Source organism: Pelmatolapia mariae, linkage group LG15, assembly GCF_036321145.2.
Source record: "Pelmatolapia mariae isolate MD_Pm_ZW linkage group LG15, Pm_UMD_F_2, whole genome shotgun sequence".
Lineage (NCBI taxonomy): Eukaryota > Metazoa > Chordata > Actinopteri > Cichliformes > Cichlidae > Pelmatolapia > Pelmatolapia mariae.
In genome coordinates, this window is record NC_086240.1 from 28833501 (window position 1) to 28857635 (window position 24135).

Consider the following 24135-nt stretch of genomic DNA (forward strand, 5'->3'; position numbering starts at 1 on the left):
TGCCACTTTTCATATCTTCCCTGGTGAATTTGATGTGTCGGTCCACCGCATTAATGTGATCCACGAATTGTGGTACGACCTGAGATTTGATTTTCACCCAGGTGTCATCCACATATCTGAACCAATGGCTTGGTGGTGTTCCAGGGTAGGATAGCAAAGCCCTCTTTTCCACTTCTTCCATGTACAAATTGGCCACGATGGGTGAAACTGGGGAGCCCATGGCACACCCATGTTTCTGCCTGTGTTTGACTTTACTGAGAAGGCTCGTCTAGCACAGCACAAGAAGTCTAAGACCAGGCAACAAAGGAAGTTTGACTTACTTGTTGTACATCGGAAACCACCGCAAAATACGGAGAGTGTCCTCAGTGACCAGAAGAGACAAGGATGCGACACTGAGGTTGAGATTCCTGTGGATCGAGGTCGGGGAAGTTGGAACACACGTAGAAATCAACAGGTATGCGCTATTGAGACATAAGCGTGAACAAGACCCTAGGAAAAGCCCTTGGAGAAGAGCAGACAGCCATCAGAGTGACGATAGATACACGACTGGAGGAGACAATTATGAAGAGTTGCAGAACCTGACAGCGTTGCGGAAGTATGTGGAAGATCGCACACCAGGAGGATCCCCAGTGATGGACGAGATAGCTTGGTTGATGTGTGGACCATGGTGGCATATGCTTTTAAAAGGGCAACTCCTGGACTGTTGGTATTGATTGGCCTATTCAAAGGATGTAATTTACCATGTATGAGATAACTGCTAACACATTTAGTGACAATGTACTGTTGCAGCAACATGAAATGAATGACCTGGCGGACGCCTGTGTATAAATGATGCATGCACTGAAAATGTGTATAGCTGGGAGTATGTCCCAACAAGAGTGTCTTGCAAAATGACAAAACAGGAGGGAAATGTAAGAGAACTTTGGATCAATATGATTGTCATTGTGCAAGATGATTAAATCTTTAACAAGATGATTAGATCTTTAGCAGAGTGATTAGATCTTTAGCATGAATGCTCACCTCTGTTTTCTACACAGACACAAATTCACATATCACTGATCACATCACATGCTCATGAGTTATTAAAAGAGCTGCGAGAGTGGGCCGGAGTTTGGAGTTGTCTGGGATCAGGTGAGGAGCTTGCAGCTCCAAGACCCTGGTCTGATCGGCTCCCCTTGCAAGTTAAAATGGATCGAGCTCTGTCTTGTTTTGTTCACGGGAATAAGTCTCTAAACCAGCGGGGCCTGCGAAGCGTAGAACCCAACAAGCACTTTCACCACAACAACACCCACCAACCCCTGAGTCCCCGTGTTTTAACACGGCGGGTGTGATTGCGGATGTTGTGCAGGTGGGTCCGCACAGCACTGCAGACCACGCCCCACCACACACATTCATCCTGTTTAAAGGTGTGTGGTTCAAACTAACTTCTCAATGTTTATTGTTTAGCGCATCAACTGAAAGCCCCAGGCAAAGTTTATGGATTTCCCATTTCTGGGTGTGAGTGTGAATATAATAGTCGTGCAAGAAACGTGACCCAGGCTCCAGCCTCCTTTAACCCTGAATTGGGTAAGTGGAATAAGATGGAAGAAGTGGAGGATGAAAACTAATTTTTTGTCTGTCAATCAGTCAATTTGTCACAGTTACTAAGCACTTATCCCTTTAAAAAGTTATGCAACACTCTTTGGGAAAGCTGAGAAAATGCATCTCTGTCTCTGCCTGTCCCTCACGTCATGTTTTATCTTACCTGCTGTTATGTGTTATTCAAGTACTATTAGCACTGCTGTAGCATGCTGTGTAATTAAACTTAAACTTAAACTTAAATTTCTTTTTACACATATCTTTCCAAGAACAAGTTTGTCAAACTTTTTCTGGCAGTTATTTATTATGTTCTCTATTTATATCTGTGATGTTGTAGTTCATTTTTTTGGTTTTGTAATATTTAGTTACCGTGTTTTGTGATCCCTTAGTTTCCCTAGTCTTGTCTATCTGGTCTCTCTGTCCTGTCTCTATGATTGTCTGGTTTTCCCTTTTTGTTATCCCACTGTGTTCCCACCATCTTAAATCTTGAATTAACTGTGATTAGTCACATTTGGAAATCCGAATTCACTTTCACTAGCAACACTCGGGCTTAATTACTTTTCCAGACCTTTTAATCCAAGAAATGAGTCAAATAGAACCTGTCTTATAAAGTGAAGTAGGTTAAGAGATCTCAGAAAGCAACACATCATGCCACAATCTAAAGAGCAGATTACAAACAAAGTCATTGATATCTATTAGTGTGGAAGCAATTTCTAAGCGTTTGGTACTTGAGAGTACCACAGTGAAATCTATAGATGGATACTTGCGAAAAAACAAAAATGTGATTTAAACAGCTAAAGTAAACACACAATACTACTGCAAAGTGGAAACCAATACTTGCACTTCACAAGAGTCATATATCTAGAAATTAGCAAAATTATGCAATAACTTTACAATAATTTCATTTTCACCACAGAGTCATATGCATTCAGCAAAAAGCTTATTATGGAAATAAATGGACATATATAAATTTAACATTTTATTTTGATCTTTGAAATGGCTGTGAAGCATTACAGAACAAAAGTTTATTATTTGTATGTAAGACAGCTTATGCAACACATGCCCCTTGAAATGCAAAAGACAATTATGAATTTAAAGCACTGCAGTGATGCACTGTGCAAACACAGAGAGTGAGAGAGAAAGAAAATGATGGGTGCTTATTTCTCACTGCTAGCATAAAAAGAGAAGTTATAATGGCCACAGAGCACTGAATCAGTTAACTGTATTCACATAGAAAAATTGATACTTTAGCTTACAGTAATTAATTTGTGGACACAAATGAACAGATATCAGCTGAAAAGGTAAAAAAACATGTTAAAGAGTACTTCTTTATAACGTCTTACAATAATAAAAATATGTTATTAGTTATTCATAGCTGTTAAAACTGGAATTTTAGACCATTGGAATTAGTTTTGTTAATTCATTATCTAACCTAGGGTCACGGGGCTGGAACTTATCCCAGCTAGCTTGTAGAGTCTGAGATGTAGCTCTGCTGTTTGGTTTTGGAGTTTTTCACTTTGAGTTTTTCTGAACACTCTGAACGCTCTCTGGACATCCAATCACTATTGTTGACATACAGTCACCTGATCTCCAGCCACATCTTATCATCCTCCCTTCCTGTGAATTTTTCACGTACACGATTTAAAACAAAGTTTTAAACTTCAAACCTTAAAATCACTTCATTACATTTTCTTCTTGTGGCATTGGGTGTGGTCTGCGACTCCGCTGCAGAGGAGGGGTGGTGCAGTGGGTTCTAGGGGGCAGTGCCAGGAGGCTGGCAGACGAACTGGGAGTGATTGTGCGATCATACGCTCTCTATTTCAGTAGCCGAATGGGACCAGAGGACAGACCTGAAGACATGGTGAATGCAACATCACAGAATCCCAAGAGTGATTGCTAATGTAAATAAATGAATGCTGTCCCTTCAACACTGTCTGTATGTGCCTTGGGTCTTTTACAAACTTCTTTTCTATGTTATTCTTTAACATGACATATTGTTATTTTCATCAAATATGAACATTCAGTCACATATGAATACACTCACACTTAGTTTATGCTTTAATTAAATTTATAATCAGCTTATTCTCACATGAACATCCATTTCTTCAAATCTCTTTAATTCATAAAATAATATTTTTTTCACTTTTCCTCTTCAGAACTTTGACTGTTTTTGTCAATTAAAATATGCTTAATACAATTTCTTATATTAAATCACACATTTTTAAAGCCAGACATTCTTTTAGTGCCTCCTTAGTGTCATAGTCACTCTCCCCTCCCATTCTTCACAAATGCATGCATGCAAACAGCCTCTCCACAGAGATTTTCAGTAAGAGGGCTATCTCATAGTCATTATTTTATTTTCCTATATGTTATATTGGTTACGAGGCTGGCAGCCTGTTGATTCCTTTTGCCCTATGACAGCTGAGATAGGCTCCAGCCGTCTCAACACTCATGCAGAAGCTGCATTAACAGCAGAGGGAGGATTTTATTTCAAGCCAACATAAAAAAAATCATAGGAAAGTGTTTAAACAGGCATTATTAACACATTTACTTGTATATACATATTAGCAACCTCAGTCGTTTCTGGCAATGATTGACCCTGCATTGTACTTCATACATTTTTTGTGCTCACTATTGACTTCATGACTTTAAATATATTATCTGCGCCTGCTGGAATTCAACTTCTGCATGTAGTAATACAACCCTGTGTGGGTGTTTATTACACGCTTTGGAGTGATATTGGGTTGTTCAGGGGGCGGTGTCAGGGGAGGCTGAGCGACACAGCTACATGTAGTGTCCATCATTCTAATGGTAGACATGACCTGGATTTGTAGGACAGAGTTGGAGTAGCTGACAGGTGAACGCTGAAAAGCAGAGTCAGCGACTAACAATATCGACAACACCAATACAAGGTGTTTGCTGAAAACACTAAACTTAACACAAAAGAGTGGCATAGGTCTTAGCTGTGTTGGGTCCCATGCTACACTAACTTTTACTTTGAATTCAGTTCAAACTTTCTCAGTTTGAATTGCACTTTTTTCTGGTTTCACTACCATGACCAACAGTAACAAGCTTTTCAGGACATTTTTCATCCAAACTAAACCACAGCTACCTGCTTGTGCCGCTTGTGGTTGTTTGGGTGATTAGCAAAGTAACTTTTAATTTGTTTTTTCAATCAGTTATGAAAAGCGGTTGGGGATTATAAATTTTTCCTTTAACTGGACGTTGGCAAGGTTGTTATGAAGTAGTGATGTGCGATACCACTGATTTCCTTTCTGATCCGATACCAAGTAAAATTCAGGGTGGTATCGACGATACTGATCCGATACCAATACTCTGTACAAAAACTTAATGTTTCATTGTATTTCATAATACAATATATAATTGAATTATGTAATTGTAATAATAATATAATAATATAGCTTCATAATGATTACAGGACATCAGACTACTTGTTCTTATTGCTTAATGATGCAGAATAATCCTATGGAAATAAAAAACCTGAAGTTGTGCGCTATTTGAGCATGTTGCCTGCCTGCAGCACTAAAGGACTCCGCGAGAGACGTCTGTCTCGCCCTAGCAGCACCTGTCCCTCTCCTCCTCTTCAGTTCGCCTCAACATAAGCTCATCATATTCTGTGATATGATTTACTCTGAGGTGTTTGACGAGGTTAGTGGTGTTGCCACAACACCTCACTATCTTGCCACATGTATCGCAAACCGCATCTTGGCTGTTTGTGGAGGTAAAATATGTCCACACATGACTCCGTTTACGCTCAGCCATTGTTGTGAGCGTGCTCGCCAGGGCCTGTGACACATTTATACGTATTTCGCATATGACTATGAAAGGCGTAAGAGGAAGTAGTTCCTTCCAATTTAGACAATCTGAACGATATAGTTTCTTTCCTCTGTGTTCCTGTTAATGTAACACTACAAATTTACCCCAAAGTACTAAAATATCGATATTTTAATATGAGAATCGATTCTAGAACATAAATTACTGGTATCGGAAGAATCAATATTTCAATATCGATCCGCACACCACTATTATGAACTACGTCTGTGTGACATTGTGTCATTCTAATTCTGTTTTCTTGTTGTTGTTGTTGTTGTTTTTAGGAATTTGCATTTTAGGATACTTCAAACAAATCTGCCAGATTAACAGGGTGTGTGAATCTGAAGTTTGACACAAGATCGGGATTTTTAAAAGATTTTAATCACCAAATTCTGAATAAAAGTTTAACAAATTCTGGACATAATTAGTAACAGAAAGCTAATTTTAGTTGTGTACATTATTAATCAGGATCAAAATTAAGGCATGTCAAAGCTATCCAAAAACATACCACATTAAGTGCACAAAAGACGCACAGAAAGCATACTTAGTTAATATTTGAGTAGCCAGTAAAGAGTATGAAGGTGCTAATTAGTATAACCATTATCTGTTCTGCAAAGAAAAAAAAATATGGGTAAAATTAACATGAGTATGAGAAATTTCAGCATTAAGAACTCAGATCTACCTAATGTGCAACAGTGCCCTGACATCTGTTTCATCTTTACAACACAGGGCTACTTCACAAAATACACAGAATAAAAAATTACCAGAAATTATTGAATTACGAATGAATGAAATTGTTACAGCTCAATTAACAGTTTTCATGAGGATCTTTGTGGGACTGTGTGCCATGATACATACTGACACAGAATGAAACTGTAAGAGTTTGAGACAGTAGATGTCCTTTTACAGCTAAGTGGTAGCCAAATCATAAAGTGAGCAACACAAAAACTTTTTTAAAACAAAGGTAGTATTTCTGTGTATATGGCGAGTGCAATGTTTTACAGACATCAAATCTACTCACTCTTTAGAATATAAGAACACTCAACTCTTTTCTTTAAAATCATATATAGATTGATAAAAATCTATTAGTATAACTACAAATCTATGCTCTATGCTGTGTTGATAATCATGCATGCAAATCAAAATCAAAGATGACAAAGATTACATAATTTTTTTAAAAGTTTGATTACAGTTCCAAAATTTATTATGCCATTCAAAAATATTTTGGTGATCACATATGTTTTCCCTTATTTGTTTTCCCTAAAAACCAAGCCAGATTCTTCTGGGATTAAATATTATATAAGCTATTAATAAAACCATAACAGATTAACTTATTGATACTATGGAAAAAAGGAGAAAAGAAAAGCCTGACTTCTTGCTGGTTAGCTGAATAACCACAGATTTCTGCATTCATTATGTGTTGCTAGCCGAATGCAAATCACTGGATGCACTGGATGTCATGTTGTAGCCATCTAAAAAAACAGACCAGTATAGTTAATCTGTGACAAAAAATAATACACAGTAGACACAGTACTACAACAGGAAGTTGAAGTAAGAAGTAAAATAATTGTATGAATAAATAAAATTAAAAAAATACATTTTATATGTGTTAATGTGCAACCCATCCAATTGTTTTCTGTGTTGGACTGCCTGATTAAGGTACAAGCACACCTAACAACACACAACTTTCCCTGCATCTTTCTATGAAACCATAGTTTGTTCTTTTCTTAATTGTTATTTACCTCTTCCACGTCTCCAGTTCCTTAAAAATCGAAGTCCATTCGACGATGAGTTTCCAGCACTTGTGCTCTAAAAAACAATACAAAAAATCAAATCATGCAATATTTGGAAAAAACCCCCAAAAAACAAATTGGCTGAAATCCAAAAATAAGGAAAGAAAAAAGGAACACGAAAACTGTTCTTACCCCTGTCCTACTTCTGGACGGTTGTGCATATGATGCGATTGCTGACCGCACCTGATAAGTGAAATCTCAAGTGTTAGAACACTACAATGGAAGTTGAACAAGTTAGCTGTTCAACTTCAGCTAACTTAAATTAATTAATTCATGATGCCCAGCCAAAAACTAAAAGGAAACAATCTTGTATTTTGTAGCTCTATGGTGATGTTTGTCTTGCTTTTTTGTGTGCTTGTGTAGGATACGAACACATACATATAACTGTTATTTATTGAAGTGTGGGCCCACCTGCTGTTTGCTACTTTCACCGTCAAGTCTGAATTAGTCATTTATATGGACTTACAGAGAAACCATGAAATGGCACTAAAAGGCAGAAGTTTGACTTGACAAAGGAGGATTTTAGTGTAGTATTATTACAATTCATATTCCTTTGTCAGTAAAGGTTTGTAGACAATAAGCTCTTTGTTGGTTAAACCAAATTATATCATTTAACATTAATTTAAAGTAATTCAACAATAAGCACTTATTCATTAACCTGACTTAAAATTGAGCTGTACATACCTTACCGTCCAGCAGTGTTCCAAACACCAAAATAAAGAAGCCCTTTTTTAAACGACAGAGTAATGTCAGTTATCAAGGATTCAGTGATTAAAGATTCTGCTATTATGGTATAAAGAGGTAAAAGGTTCATTTGTACCTGTAGCGAATTGAAGAATGCGAATGCAATATTGATTCCTATGTTTGTTGGATCTGCCAGAAGTCCAGCTCCCAAACCCCAAGTTATTCCAAAAAATGGTGTAAGCACAGCCAAACTCTTGACAATAACCAGTAAAACGCTCCTTTCACCTGCTTGTGCAGCAGTTGTTCCAACCCTTCTCCTTATAATTTTGTACAAAACCACAACCAGGATAATGAGGTTTATCAGCACTATTGAAAGTGCAGGAATCACAAACGCCAGTAGAGCTTTGGACTCATCCCAGTTGAGCCAGCAGATTACATTTTCTCTGATATATTTGTTGTCAGGTGCAGTTGCAGCTATAGTTACTGTTGCTATGATGAGAGGAGCTCCGTAGCCTAGAGAGAATCCAATGGCCAGCATAGATGCTTTAGACAAACCCCCACCAAAGACATTAGTTGTACGGTAGAGCAGCAACAGAGCTGAGGCAAACATCCAGAAGAACAGAGCTAGGTAGAAAAAATGGATAAAAAAGGTAGCTGCAGTGCATGCTGGGGGGTTTTTAACTTTTGCATCTGAAATGGCAGCTCCAATTATAAACCAAATATCTGCAATCAGGAGAGAGACAGCGATGTTGACTATGGCAACATGACGCAAGTACGATGTTTCATTCTTTCTTATTTTTCTCCAAATGAGGCCTTCAATGATGAGACATAAGATTAAGGAAATCATGGAAATACCAACTCCAATGTAGGTTATATAATCCAAAATTATGCTAATCGGACTGTTTGGTGACATGAGGATGGAGAATGATGTCAGGTGGTTGCAGTTGCAGGTGACAGTTCCAGTTTCATTTACATTTAACACTACCTCACAGCCCTCGTTGTCCCATCCTCCGAGACCATTAAAGAGGCTAAAGTTCCAGAAGACACATTCAGGGTTTCCCAGTGTATCATTTAAAGTATCAAACGTGAAAGAGATATTATTGATTTGGCCACTGGACTGAACAAGTACAACCCTGCCGTTTATAGAGTTGAGCGATGAATTGACCTGATCTCTTGCAGGGAGTACGTTATCTAATGAGTCAAATAGTATCGTAGTGATTGTTTTTCTTGTTCCATCAGCCTCTGGTATTTCTATTGCCACTGAAGAATTAAATTTAGCATTGAAAGTGTCTGTGAATGTAGTTCTGTTTAACAGAATAGATGGTGTCACAATGTCAAAAGTTGTATTGACAAGATGAGTTGTTATTTTTTCAAGAGACTCCAATAATGATGAGCTGACACTTTCAGCATCAGTGTTGTTTGAGATATTGTTTTTAGTGTCATTGTTGTTCAGAATGTTCCATGTTTCCTTTGTTCCATTGATGGTGAGAATCCCTGATGTTATCAGGACATTCTAAATTAAAAGAAAAGAGCAATATTAGATAAAAAAAACCACATTTACTGTTTAAAATATGAAAACTTCAGCAAACTAAGCAACATACCGCCATTGAATCTCTGCTAATTGAGATATCTAATGATGAAGATTTGTTGGCTACATTGGTGAGTATTTTCACAATCGCCTTAACGTTGGGAGGAGATGTAATCACTTCATCAGTAAAATTGACAGTGACGTTTCTGAGCTGGTCCAAAAATGCTGGCAATGTAGTGGCAGTCAAGAACTGTGAGATTTGGACAGAGGAAATAACAATGTCACATGTTAACTCCATTTCATTCAACCTTTTCTTTTAGATATGCACAGTTACAAACAGAGGAGTTGGGGATAAGAGGTTTCTGAATTTGGGGCTTGAAGTTTGTGGTTATTTATTTAACAGTATTTATTTAACAGTATCTATTTTTGTTTTCTTTTAAGAAAAAGTTTGCCTTCTGGTTTAAACACAAATGATGCATATGCTTTATGTGATACAGATTTAAAATCACATATGTAGCTGCTGGTGCATTTTTCTCATTCCCTTTTTAAGGACAACACTCTGACACACGACCACTGTGCATCAACTTCATCTTCAAGATGTTGATGCATTAACAGTACAGAGATCCATTTATAGATTGATATAATTCAAAGGTTTCAGTTGCAGCCGATAAAGGCTAACTGCATTTACACTACATACAGCCAATATACTGATATATTATTATTATTAAAACATAATTAATTATTAAAAATAAGAAAAAGCTAAGACAAATAAAGTGCCAGTTACAAGAATTTCTATTTTGGTGATAGAAACTAGATTTACTACTTACTTCCATGAAGCTCTCTCTGTACTGTTCTTGAGCTAATCTGGAGGCCACATAAAGGTTGCAGGTCTGTAGTGATTTACTCTGCAGAAAGGTAGCAACCTCTGCACACGGTGACCCTATGATTTTACGTGCCCTAGCATTTCATGGCTGAGTTGCTTCTATTCCCAGTCTCTTCCACTTTGTTGTAATACCACTAAGAGATTACTTGAAATATTTAGCAGTAAGGAATTTTCACAGGAAGTCCAGGGGTCTATATGGAGATTGTGGAGGACTATAAATACCTCTGAGTACACACTGACAATAAACTGGATGGGGTTAAAAACACCACTGCACCACCAGGAGCATGTTCAGTGAGAGACTGAGATTATCCAAATGCACCACTAAGAGACAGAGAAAATCATTCCTGAATCTCCCTCCATCTAAAGCACAGTACAAACTGTAAGAGTTGCACACTCTTACCATTTGTACATCCTCTACAAAGAAAATAAGAAATTACAGTATAATAAGAGGGGTACCTCATTTATATTAATTTCTGTGATGTAGTTGGGTATTTTAAATGAGAGCTATTTGTATCTATTAGAGTTATTTTGTTATATTTTGTAACTTTGCAATATATTGTATGATTTAATTCACAGTCTATTTAGTTACTGTTGTTATTGCAACTGTGACCACATCATTAAATTATTTGAATGGCTAAGTGAATACTTTTGGCAATAAAGGGTATACATGCAATGAGACAAACTATCAAAATATAAATCCCTGAATAAGGGTTTCATTAAAAGTTGTTTTGTAAAGCAAGGATTGGGTGTTTGTTGGCTCAGACCATTACTACATCTGCTGCTTTGTGTTTCCTCAATCTAACCAGTGATTCATGAACTGTTGTTAGAAACAACTGGCAAGCTAGGTTACCTGAGACTGGTCAAGCAGCTCCTGAACTGGCAACAGGATGCAGTTCTCTTCAACATCTTCAAATTTTCCATTCTCCTTACACACTGCAGTTATTACTCCCACCTTGTTTGGTCCCACAAGTTTTGAATAACAGGGCACTGCAGCTTTGTAACCTAGATATCCTTCACCAAATGTCTCATTTTTACAGGTGGGGGCTACAGAAAAAAACCCTTTTAACAGTATTTTTCATTTTGCATGTATAAATGCATGCTCATGTTCATATTTGTGAATATCTGAATGTATTAACTAATACTCACGCTGTGAGGATAACTGCAGTGTTATTGCATTTGTAAATACAGGTTGGGTTTTTGACTGACAGGTGAATGTCGACGCCTGCTGTTTACAACCTTGAGGTGCAGTATAATTATAGCTAATCGGATTACCAGTGCCTAAACAACAATAACAACAATTAATGCAAGTTTAAAAAAGAACCTAGAGAGTAGGACAGTATCAAGATTTAAAAGTTACAAAATAATTTATATATTAATTAATTAATATTAATCACATTCAATGTGTTTTAGTGAAAGATACTGTGATGTTAAACATTTCTCAATCACAGATTTGCATTTTGTTGATTTTTGTCTTTTTTTGTGTCAGACTTACCTGCTTCAGGAAATCCTTGGAACTCAACCTGGTACCCAACACTCACACTGCACGTCAGAGCAACACTTCCCTGACATTGCACATACTGTCTGATTGGTGAGACGGTGATTGTGGGTTTCGTTTTCAGACTGAAGGATACTGCAGATTTCTGACGGAACAATGTTTTGTCCTTTGTGAGCCTACATTCATAATCTCCTGTAATTAAAAGTGAAATGCTGAAATTAAACCAACAAAAGAAGAATGCAGTATAAGCAATAACAACATGAATGTGTGCCATAGATTTTTATTACATTTTCAAAATACTTGTGGTTTTGCTCCCTCACACACTGAATCTTTAATTTTAAGCAACACTAGCCTAAAACAATAATCTCTCCCAAATGTCAGATATTCATACATTAACTAATGGACAGTTTGCAGGTTTGCTCTCCAATTAGTTACTCTCCTCCTATTACAACATTTCTCAACTGCTTTGGCACATTTCTCCAAATATTTTTAAACGTCTCAGCTCTGAAGATTCATTTCCCAGTAAACACTAGTTAACCTGTAAAATCAGTAAGTAACCCAAAACCTTTAATTCCAGATTAAACAGACGTTTTGTCAACTAAGCCATTTATACCAAAACCACTAGTTTCTTTGACATTGTGTTAACTGATACTACACTGTTTTAGAATGACAGCTGACTTTAAAAGTCAGTTCCTTATCTTCTTGTCTTTCCGAAAGCCTTTTCCATGTTTTCACTTACAGTGAATGCACATTGTTTTTTTCTGGAATTGACTAACTGCTATTGTGTATCAAAATATTGCTTATATGCTGAATTCAAAAAGAGAACATATTTCATTTTGTATTGTAAAGAAGGAGTCCTTTTATTTCTATGTGTTGTGAGGGAAAAACCCAGACTGCCCAGACCAAAAAAAGTAGAATATCCGGCCATTCACAATAGTATGTTACAGTAACAAACACATCCTAATACTGTATTTAGCCACAGATTGTCATCAACTGCACACCTACTATAATGTGTTTACAAACCGAAGAGTGGAAACAGTTTGTCTTCCCCCCACCATTGGCTCTAATCTTTTGAATCTCTGAACTATTTTTTGAGAAGCAAGCCATACAAACTGAGGAAAAACTGTATACCACAATATTAGTGTACCTATAAATGTCACATCCCTCTGTTTTGATTATATTGTGGTCCTTAAACCACTGGCTAAAACACATACAGTGCTCACCTTAAGTTTAACAGCTCAGCAAAGGAAAGCATTTTTCTGGCATTTGTATGACTTGTATGACCTGCACTACTAAAAGCCAGTGAGTATGAGTATGACTTTAGTTGAACCTTGACTTGACTGCTTTTATTTTTAAATGGTCGTGTCCAGTGTTGGTCAAGTTACTTGAAAAAAGTAATCAGTAACTAATTACTGATTACTTCCCCCCAAAAGTAATCCTGTTATTTTTCTGATTGCTTATTTTCAAAAGTAATTAGTTAATTAGTTACTTTTTAAAAACATGATTTAAAACCTGAATAGCCCAAATCTACTATAATCCATCATATAAAAATGTAAAAATGAAAATGAAAAAGTCTCTTTTTAAAACTAGTTTTATTAGTTTGAATCTTTTAACTTCATGCATCAAGCAAAAATTAAATTATATGCAACATTCTCTGACTGGAAGACATTTGTTTAACATTTAAACCTATTTTCTGCATATTCCAGCATATAAAATAAAATAGTTTTTGTGTTTAAACTCACTCTTTCAAATAGATGCAAGTAAAACACAGCAGAAAATAAATAAAATCAAAGACTCAGTGGTCCTGTTTTTCTATTTTCACCTGTTTAGCAGGAGTGGGACAGGCAGAGGTTTGCCCTGGTGCAGGTGTGGCGCAGCGGTCATGTCAGTAGAAGAATCCGGGAGTTTCTCTGTGAATTTCATATTCCCGTGGCAGCGTACGCGGTGCTTGCTCGGAAGTGTAGGGGTTTTTTTGCTGTAAAAAGAAGTTTTCTTCCCGGGCAGTGTACAGCGGACGCTTATGTTTTTGTCACTTTTTACGGAATCAAACTCAAAGTAAGGTCACTACTTCCATGCTTTAAATGCTGCACGGTCATACTCTCTCCTGCACTCGTTATATTATCCATTTTTGATCTGCACACAGCTGTTGCCACGAACGTCACACTCGCTTACGTCATTGTCATGAGACACTCTCGCAAACGAAATCACGGTTTAGTAACGCAGTAACCCAGCATGCTTACAGGGAAGTAACAGTAATCTAATTACCTTTTTTGCAATAGTAATCCCTTACTTTACTCATTACTTGAAAAAAGTAATTGGATTACAGTAACGCGTTACTTGTAACATGTAGACACTGGTCGTGTCTACATGTTGCTCTTTCACTGATATTTAAGTGTTGTGTAAGTGTACAGAATTCTTCTGCACTATATTTAAATGGTGGAAATTTTTTGTAGTTCACACAGGTTTTCTTTGAGAGACTTACCATGAGTTTTTAAGTAATTCGTTTTTAAAACACTGGATAACTCCAATACACAAAATACTTTTTATATAACATACCTAAGATAGACTACTCCACTAAAGGCATTTTGAGTGAATCTTTGTCTGCAATTTGTTTTTTATTATTGGCTGAGACTGACTGATCCGCTGACAAAGCTTGTGTTGGATTGTAAGATAAATTTTACCCAGGTTATCAGAATTTTGCTGTTGCTCTTGCCTGGGTGCTAAGAGAAAAGTGTGATACAAGACTTACATTTTCATTTTGTATGATTTATAATTATTCCTATCAAATGCACCAATCCATTTCTTACCGTCGTCAGAGCTAATAAACCTCGACACAGTTAAGATTGATATTCCATCCTTAACTGAAAATGTGTGTCCTCCATCTTTAGATATGGGCACGTTATTAAGTCTCCACTCTGCTGCTGACACAGTGCTAAAATTGAGAGCCACTGGTGGAGGGCCACATGTTACAGTCACCATTTGCTCATAAAATCCATCAGTTGGTGAAAACGTTAGGGAATCCGTGGCTTTAAGAAACGAACACAAATGTCACACAATTGTTACACAACTATAGATACCAATAGATATTCACAACATTTGAAAGCATTAATTTAAAAGACTCCCTTACCGTCAAATATCATAGGGTATGATTCTGCCAACTTGTTAAATATGTTAAAATTTAGTGCCTGAAAGTCTGGTGTAATAGAAGAGGGAGCACTGACTTGATATTGGGCAATGGTACTTCCACTCCTGCAACAGAGAACAGAAGTCTATTAAAAATCCGACCACAAAAAAGCTGCCAACTCCTATGTTCACACGTGATGTTTTCACTCACACAGGCCAAATAAAACAAACATTAAACCCCCTTTATTGTGAGAACAATAATGAATTTACAGTAAATTGCAATTAATTAAAAAATATTTTTTTTCTCTACTGTTTAAAGGGTGAATGTCAGACTATTATGAGATAATATATTTTTAGAATGATAGTAGGCACAGTTTTACTGCATGTTTCCCCTCAATCACTTTAATTTACAATTTAAAAGATGGAAATGTTTACAGTAAAGTCTTCATCGTGATGAGGGAGTTTGGAATAACAAATGTCATCAGTTAAAAGCGACATAACTTTGTTTGTTGTTTTCATTTCTTTTTGGCCTTTCCTCCTAGCTTATTAAATACATTACACTGTACACCTCATGGCTAAAGGTCATAAACAGAATCAGTGCAGCCTTTGCAAAGTCCATCATTCACCAGTAACAAATCTGACATTTTGCTGGCAATGCAAACCAAACATTAATAACATTTGATAGAGGAGCCAAATATCCTGCAACAATGGCCCATATTGAAGGACCGAGAACTGCAGTCAAATGTCTTGTCTAGGTCCTGAAATGTTTAACATATAAATTCCCCACTCGTCCCGCAGGCAGTCTTTATCTTTCAAGCTCAGATCCTCTACCAGAAGCCTGGGAGCTTGAGGGTCCTCTGCAGGATCTTTGCTGTTCCTAGAGGTGCGCTCTTCTGTAAATAGATGTTGGATGTTGTTCCTGGGATCTGCTGGAACCTTCGCCCAGTTTAGGGGTCACTGCCTCGAGTGCTCCGATTACCACTGGGACCCATGTTGCCTTCACCCTCCACAATGTTCTCATTAACAGTAAGGCTCCATTTCAAAATAACAGAAAATAATAAAATTTGAAAATTGTGCACTTCAAATGCAGTACATAACTTCAAAAAAATCTCCCTCTCTTTTAATCAACTCGCCTACTTTGTTGCGTAGTGAGAGAAGTAAGCTCTAGGTTTTCCTGCCAGGAGTTTAAACCTGGGATTGAGTGGAGTCAGGGCCATCTTCATTTGCTTATTGTGGAATCTGGATAGATATTTAGTTTTGATTATGTTTACTGTGGAGACAACTGCCTTGCATTTGTGTGTGGAGCCAAACATGGTCAAGATGCAAAGGCTGCTTTACTCATATTTGAAAAAGGGTGCATTCTGAGGGTGCATTCGGGGTCAAAAAATTGCAGTTTTTAAGGCCTCACGTATGAAACCTTTATGTACGTCATTCTTCTTTTGTGTACTTCTTTCTTCAGCACAGTTTTCTGCAATTCCAGTTGCTGGCTAACTTCTCTCTGTGCTGCCATCTGCTGTTTCTCAATGGAGGGTACTGCTCCTTGTAATCAAGGATCTCAAAAAGTCACTCAAGGAGGTAGATCACCTGGCTGGTTTCAGTGACTGTTGCAGTAGAGATTATATGTCATGATGTTTTACTTCATGTAGTCTTGAAATTCAGCGAGAGGGTCCAGGTTTTCAACTTAGCTACGATTCTGTCTTTCAGGTCACGTGCTTTCGCATTCAATGCCTTCAACACACTTATTGTTCTTTGGGGTTGGTAACTAATCTCGTATGCTAGGTATCTCCCGTATATAACTAGTTAACACTAATATAGCAGTTTTTGTAAAAGGACTTTGTTGGAACAGGTGGAATGTTTCAATAACCATGCCTCAGTAAATGTAAAAAAAAAGTACAAGGAGAAAAAAAAAGCCTTGTTAGGAATAGTGTAATTAATAAAAAAGTGACTTACCGAAATTTAATTAATTTTGCATCTATTTTTTGTTTCGCTCCTTCCTCTGTGATCTGTTTGAGATAGTGACAAAAAACACGGATTAAATAGCCCATATAGCGAGTGGATGAGTGAATGAGAACAAGAGAAAACTAAATTACACAGAAAGAAGGCACATAAAGACTTACAGTTTTGTTAACAGTTATGTGAAAGTCATTGTTTGCTAGATTGTATTCATCCTTAAAGTCAACATTCATGGTAATTTCAAGTATCATTGTTATCGGTGTTGTTGTCGATGTTGTGGTTGTTGTTGAAGGTGGTGTAACAGACATTGGTGTTGTTGTGTTTGGCATTGTTGGTGTTGTCATTGTCTTTGGTGTTGTTGTCACTGTTGCTAATGTAGTTGTAGTTGTTGTTTGACATGGATTGAAAGCTGTGGAGAAAAAAAACAAGATCCAGGAAAAAAGAAAGAAATGAACACCAGAAAATTCCCACACAAATAGGACATATTAGTAAAAAACACATATTTGAATACATTCAGTGATTATATAATCACATTCAGGACACATATAAAGTCATTACTACGTTCTTACTTGAGACTGGTTGACAGAGTTCTCCACCAGGAGGAAGCCCTTTTATGCACCCACAGGTTTGTGAGGTGACATTACTGCATGCACCATATACTTTGCACTTGTCACATGACCAAGCAAACTGGTCCTCACATTGACACCACTGCCCTCCCGTAGAGACTGGAGAGCACCCTTTTCAAGACAGTTAAAAGAATGGCAAAGAAGAGCTCACAAGTCATAACGCGCTATATAAAAATAGTACAAAAATCACAAAAATAACATAAAGTCCTTACATGTGGTGAAGTTCAGGTTTTCTACTGTTAAAGACTCAATTTGAGGGGGGACGACATTTCTCAGAATGTCTCTGAGTACAACACTGATATTTGGGGGCACACTGGCTGCTGAGATGTGCAATTCAACTGCTATAAAGAAAGCCACTGGTGCTGTGAAAGAGAAAAAGGAGTAAATCTATCACATGAACTGTCACAATGATGGAAAACAATATTTACATAAAAATGTTGACAAGCTCTCGTTTTTAATTTTTTTTTTGTTCCCATTATTGTCAAAATGTAAATAGGTAATTGTAAAAAAAAAAAGAAGAGAAAAGGTCAAAATCCTGTTGGCAACAATCCAAAGCTACATTTACTTCAGCTCTCAGTTATATAAGTCACTTGGAAAACATCTAAAAACATACATTTTTAGATCATTTAAATAACTATATTGTTACAACAAAAATTATTCAATTTTTTAGATTTTACAGTGCAAGTGACGCTCAGAAGCTGACACAAAGACCTTCATTTTTCAGTATACATTTCAAACATCATACCATATGTTGGTGTAGGTAATGTTGTTGATGGTGTTGTGAAAAAAGCAGTAGTTCACATTTAAGCATACTTTTTTATAATTCAAATATCTCTTTTCTAATGCAGCTATTTAAAGAGCTGTGTAGTTACAACAAAAATGCTGCAGTTTTTCAAATTTTATAGTCAGGAGTTCACACAAAGACCTTCATACTTTCCTATACAATTCATATATCATACCGTATGTTGATGTAGGTGATGTTGTTGATGTTGTTTGTGGTGTTGTGACTGTGAAAACTGGAAAAAGCAGCAGTTCAGGTTTCAGCATACGTTTTTATATTTCACATTTCTCTAAGAATCTAATGCACATCATCCCAGTAACATAAAATATTATATCTTTAATACCAAGTGTTTGCTTTAAGGACAGGAAGCACAATACTAATAGTATTCAATAGTATTCAATCAACATATGAGCAGAATTGTGTACAAACATGTGACTATTGAAGGGATTTGGTCTGATATTACCATGGTATGAGCTTTGATAATTTGTAATTCATGTTCTTGTGAATGTTTTTAAATTAATATATGAATTGAAAAAATGTACATTTACAGCATGAATAAAAGATATGTTAGATTAGTCAGTACAAAGATTACACAATATTTTGTATTGATATTTACTGCAAAAATACTTTAAAGAAACAAAAATGTTCACATACCAGGAGTTGTTGTTGTTGGACATAAAGAAATATCTGAGGAAAATTATAGTTTTAAATATTTCATTTTCTTGTCCTTGATAAAAATGGTTAACATCAAAGAAGAAAACAAAAAACAAATGAACTCAAGGCAAAAAAGAAATCTTGAACAAAAACACACCCTTATTTCTAACAAGAGGACATTTACATTGAAGCCTATGTTTCATAGATGATTCTAAGCAGCCATAGCTATATGTTGATGAACACATACTGGTCAGATACATTTATTAATGTTTTTCTTGACAGCATTTTTCTGTAGCAACAGCTAGAAGATTTCAGTTCTTACTTGTGATTGGTTGACAGAACTTTCCGTTAGGAGGAAGTGCTTTTATGCACCCACAGGTTTGGTTTCTGACATCACCACAGGCACCGTAAACTTCACACTTGTCACATGACCAAGCAAACTGGTCCTCACACTGACACTGCAGTCCTCCAGTGGAGTTTGGATAGCACCCTGTTCAAGACATTTAAAAAAACCAAACACAGTCCATAAGTCATACAGGACCATATAAACAGTATTAAATCTGACTGAGTACAAAAGTCAAATAAGATCAAGTCCTTACATGTGGTGAAGCTCACGTCTTTCAGTATTAAAGACTCCGTGATGGTTTGGTTTAGGGAATTTCTCAGAATGTCTCTGAGCACAACACTAAAATTTTGGGGCACACTGGATGCTTGGATGTGCAATTCAAGGTCTATATCAAAATCCACTGGTGCTGTGAAGGAGAAAAGGGGGAAATTCATCACATACACCTGTCACAACGATGGGAAATTATATTTACATGAAAATGCTGACAAAAAGCTGTCACTTGTAATGCCGCATTTCCACATAATCACAATTTTGTTGACGCATCTGCTCCACACATCCGCACAGTTCTAATCTGGTACTATCAACCCTTATTTACTAACAGTTAAACTGAGAGTTTATATACTTTCAGCGAATTGTCACAAGCGAGATAGATGTAATTCAACATAATTTTAATAGCTGTCTTGTTAGAACAAGAGTGATTCAGTTTTTAGATTTTACAGTGCAAATGATGACCAGGAGCTCACACGAAGACCTTCATTCTTCATTATACATGTCAAACATCATACCGTATGTTGGTGTAGGTGATGTTGTTGATGTTGTTGTGACTGTTAAAACAGGAAAAAAGCAGCAGTTCAGATTTAAGTGTACATTTTTATATTTCAAAATTCTCTTTTCTAATGCAGCCACAGAATCTAATGTACATTACCCTTGCAACATTACAAGAAGAAGCAGAGCAGACATGTTGATAAACCTTTTTAGTGACTGTAGAAGTGATTTGGTATGGTATTAACATTAATATTTGTAATATTATAAGTAATATATGAACTGAATATACAGTTATAGCATGGATGAAAGATTTTTTTTAGGTTAGTATGTACAATGACTACATAGCTTTTTTTTTTGTTTTTTTTAAATTATATTTACTGCAAAAATACTTTAAAGAAACAAAAATGTTCACATACCAGGAGTTGCTGTTGGACATAAAGAAATCTCTGTGGAGAAAAATTATAGTTTTAAATATTTCATTTTGTTGTACTTGATAAAAATTGTTAACAGCAAAGAAGAAAACAAAACACAAGTGAACAAAAGGCCAAAAAAGGAAACTTGATAAAAAACACACCCTTATTTCTAACAACATTTATTATTGTTCTATTAATTTAATAATGATTTTGGTGAACGCATTTTTCTGTAGCAACAGCTAGAAGATTCTGCAGTTCTTACTTGTGATTGGTTCACAGAACTCCCCACTGACAGGAAGTCCTTTTATGCAATCACAGGTTTGTGAGGTGACATTACTGCATGCACCGTAGTCATCACACTTGTTACATGACCAAGCAAACTGGTCCTCACACTGACACTGCAGTCCTCCAGTGGAGTTTGGATAGCACCCTTTTGAAAAGTTTTAAGAGCATGACATACACATTTAATAAATAATGCATCATTTTGTAAACACCATTAAAGTTTACTGAACACAAAATTCTTACATGTGGTGAAATTTAGGTCCTCTATTATAAAAGACTGAGTGATGAGATATGGGAAGGACAAATTTCGCAAAGCGTGTCTTATTTCATCACTGAAATTTGGGAGCACACTGGATACTGGAATTTCAATGTCAACGACTATATCAAAGTCCACTGGGCCTGTGGAGAAAAGAAGACAATCCATCAAATGAACTGCTCACAATCACAGGACCTGATATTTACATAAAACAATGATAGTTTGCCCACAGATTATTTATTTTTTGTTCTTTTAAATTAATTGAGACTTTGTCTCCATGCATCATATTTTTCTTCCTAGGAATGGCTTTGAGGACATCAACATTATTTTTGATGTATGTGTCAGTTATTTCAGTGACTTTTGAATTATTGTAGTCCGCTATGAAAACCGAGCTTCAGCACGGACATATAAGATCAAACCAGATTCTATTTTTCAACATGCAATCTAGAAGATATACAGCTCACTCTCGTGGGGTCTTGCGTTATCATGCTGGTCGTGGATGAATGGCACAACAATGGGCCTCAGGATCTCATCATGGTACCCTTGTGCATTCAAAATGCCATCAATAAAATGCACCTGTGTTCGTTGTCCATAACATACGCCTGCCCATACCAGAACCCCACCGCCACCATGGGCCACTCGATTCACAATGTTGACATCTGCAAACCGCTCACCCACACGACGCCACACACGCTGTCTGCCATCTGCCCTAAACAGTGAAAACCAGGACTCATCTGTGAACAGAACGCCTCTCCAACGTGCCAAACGGCATCGAATGTGAGTGTCTGCCCACTCAAGTTGGTTACGACGATGAACTGCAGTCAGGTCCAGACCCCGATGAGAACGACGAGCATGCAGATGAGCTTCCCTGAGACGGTTTCGGACAGTTTGTGCAGAAATTCTTTGGTTATGCAAACTGATTGTTGCTGGTCTAAGGCGATCCTGGAGGTGAACATGCTGGATGTGAACATGCTGGATGTGAAGGTCCTGGGCTGGTGTGGTTACACGTGGTCTGTGGTTGTGAGGCCGGTTGTATGTACTGCCAAATTCTCTGAAACGCCTTTGGAGACGGCTTATGGTAGAGAAATAAACATTAATTTCCCGGGCAACAGCTCTGGTAGACATTCCTGCAGTCAGCATGCCAATTGCACGCTCCCTCAAAGGTTGCAACATCTGTTACATTGTACTGTTTGATCAAACTGCACATTTCAGGGTGGCCTTATATTGTGGGCAGTCTAAGGCACACCTGTGCAATATTCATGCTTTCAAATCAGCCCTTTGATATGCCACAAAAAATGGGAGCAAAAACAAAAGTGTTGCGTTTATAATTTTGTTCAGTGTATATTATCAATCTCTATTATTGTAGAGCCTTTATCATATAATATAAAGTGCCTTGAGGCGTCTTTTGTGATTTAACGCTATATAACTAAAACTGAGTTGAACTGATATGGGCAGTATTGCTGGTGAGAACACTAAGGACAATTTTTCTTGTTAAATATATATAAATATGTAAAGTTTACACAGAATAGATAAATGCTGTCATCTCAAAACCACAAATATAAATTTAGTTGAACTGCAGCTTTCAAAGAGATAAACAAAGTATTTTTCATACCAGAAGGTGGTGGTGGACATTGAGTGATACCTGTGGAGCAAGATTACAGATCTAATTATTCTATTATCAGATCAGAAAATATTTATCACCAGATAATTTAGATATTGATATACAGTCATGTGAAAAACTAAGCACGCCCCTTGATATCTGTTACAATACAATACTGTTAAACACACCACATTTTTTTTTCTGCTCAGCCGCAGTATCCAGATGAAATACTAATCATGAAATAATGAAATAATAATCACGCTACAAACCACAGTTTAGTAATTCCTCAAGCTAAAAGTAACTTTACTATATATTTATATCCTTATATTTTAGCAATTATACAACCTCACTGTGGATGTAAGAGCCAAATCATGTGGATATTTTTGCATCTACTTTATTGTAATGTTTTATTAGACTGTATTTGATTGCTTGGGCCCCAGGAAGTAGTGATGTGCGATACCACTGATTTCCTTTCTGATCCGATACCAAGTAAAATTCAGGGTGGTATCGACGATACTGAGCCGATACTCTGTACAAAAACTTAATGTTTCATTGTATTTTATAATACAATATATAATTGCATTATGTAATTGTAATAATAATATAATAATATAGCTTCATAATGATTACAGGACATCAGCCTACTTGTTCTTATTGCTTAATGATGCAGAATAATCATATAGAAATAAAAAACCTGAAGTTGTGCGCTATTTGAGCATGTTGCCTGCCTGCAGCACTAAAGGACTCCGCGAGAGACGTCTGTCTCGCCCTAGCAGCACCTGTCCCTCTCCTCCTCTTCATTTCGCCTCAACATAAGCTCATCATATTCTGTGATATGATTTACTCTGAGGTGTTTGACCAGGTTAGTGGTGTTGCCACAACACCTCACTGTCTTGCCACATGTATTGCAAACCACATCTTGGCTGTTTGTGGAGGTAAAATATGTCCACACATGACTCAGCCATTGTTGTGAGTGCACACGCCAGGGGCTGCGACACACTTATACAGCCGTATTTCGCATATGACTATGAAAGGCGTAAGAGGAAGTAGTTCCTTCCAATTTAGACGATTCAAATGATATAGTTTCTTTCCACTGTGTTCCTGTTAATGAAAAACTACAAATTTACCCCAAAGTACTAAAATATCGTTATTTTAATATGAGAATCGATTCTAGAACATAAATTACTGGTATCAGAAGAATCAATATTGAAATATCGATCCGCACACCACTACCAGGAAGGCTAGGAACCACTATTGTTTAAGCTAATGGGGGTTTCTTATAAATAAATTTAAAAAACATATCTTGGTTTCTTTTCAAAATGCAGCAATTGCTCAGCTTTTTTCCCTGTGCCCTTTGTCAATTTTTTGCTTATCATGCAAGTTTTGCATTTTAGGTTATCTTTGGTGGGAATATATTTATATTTGGTTGGTATTTAGTTTTCTATTAGAAAACTTGTTCTGTTTCCATTGTGTTCTTCCTGTCTAGACTCTGGTTACCTTTTAGTATTTGTCTTTATCTTTATGTGTAGTATGAATCTCTC

General features: G+C 36.7%; 1 protein-coding gene across 1 annotated transcript; it reads right to left on the reverse strand.

Moving 5' to 3' along the window:
- Positions 1–362: 362 nt before the first annotated feature.
- LOC134642746 (adhesion G-protein coupled receptor F1-like) lies at positions 363–13718 on the reverse strand. Its single transcript, XM_063494700.1, has 7 exons — positions 13618–13718; positions 11793–11820; positions 11151–11252; positions 9491–9667; positions 8026–9402; positions 7890–7931; positions 363–461 (listed from the first exon to the last, which is right to left on the reverse strand). Exons 1-7 carry the CDS (start codon positions 13716–13718, stop codon positions 363–365), a joined length of 1926 nt encoding a protein of 641 aa, XP_063350770.1.
- Positions 13719–24135: the final 10417 nt, after the last annotated feature.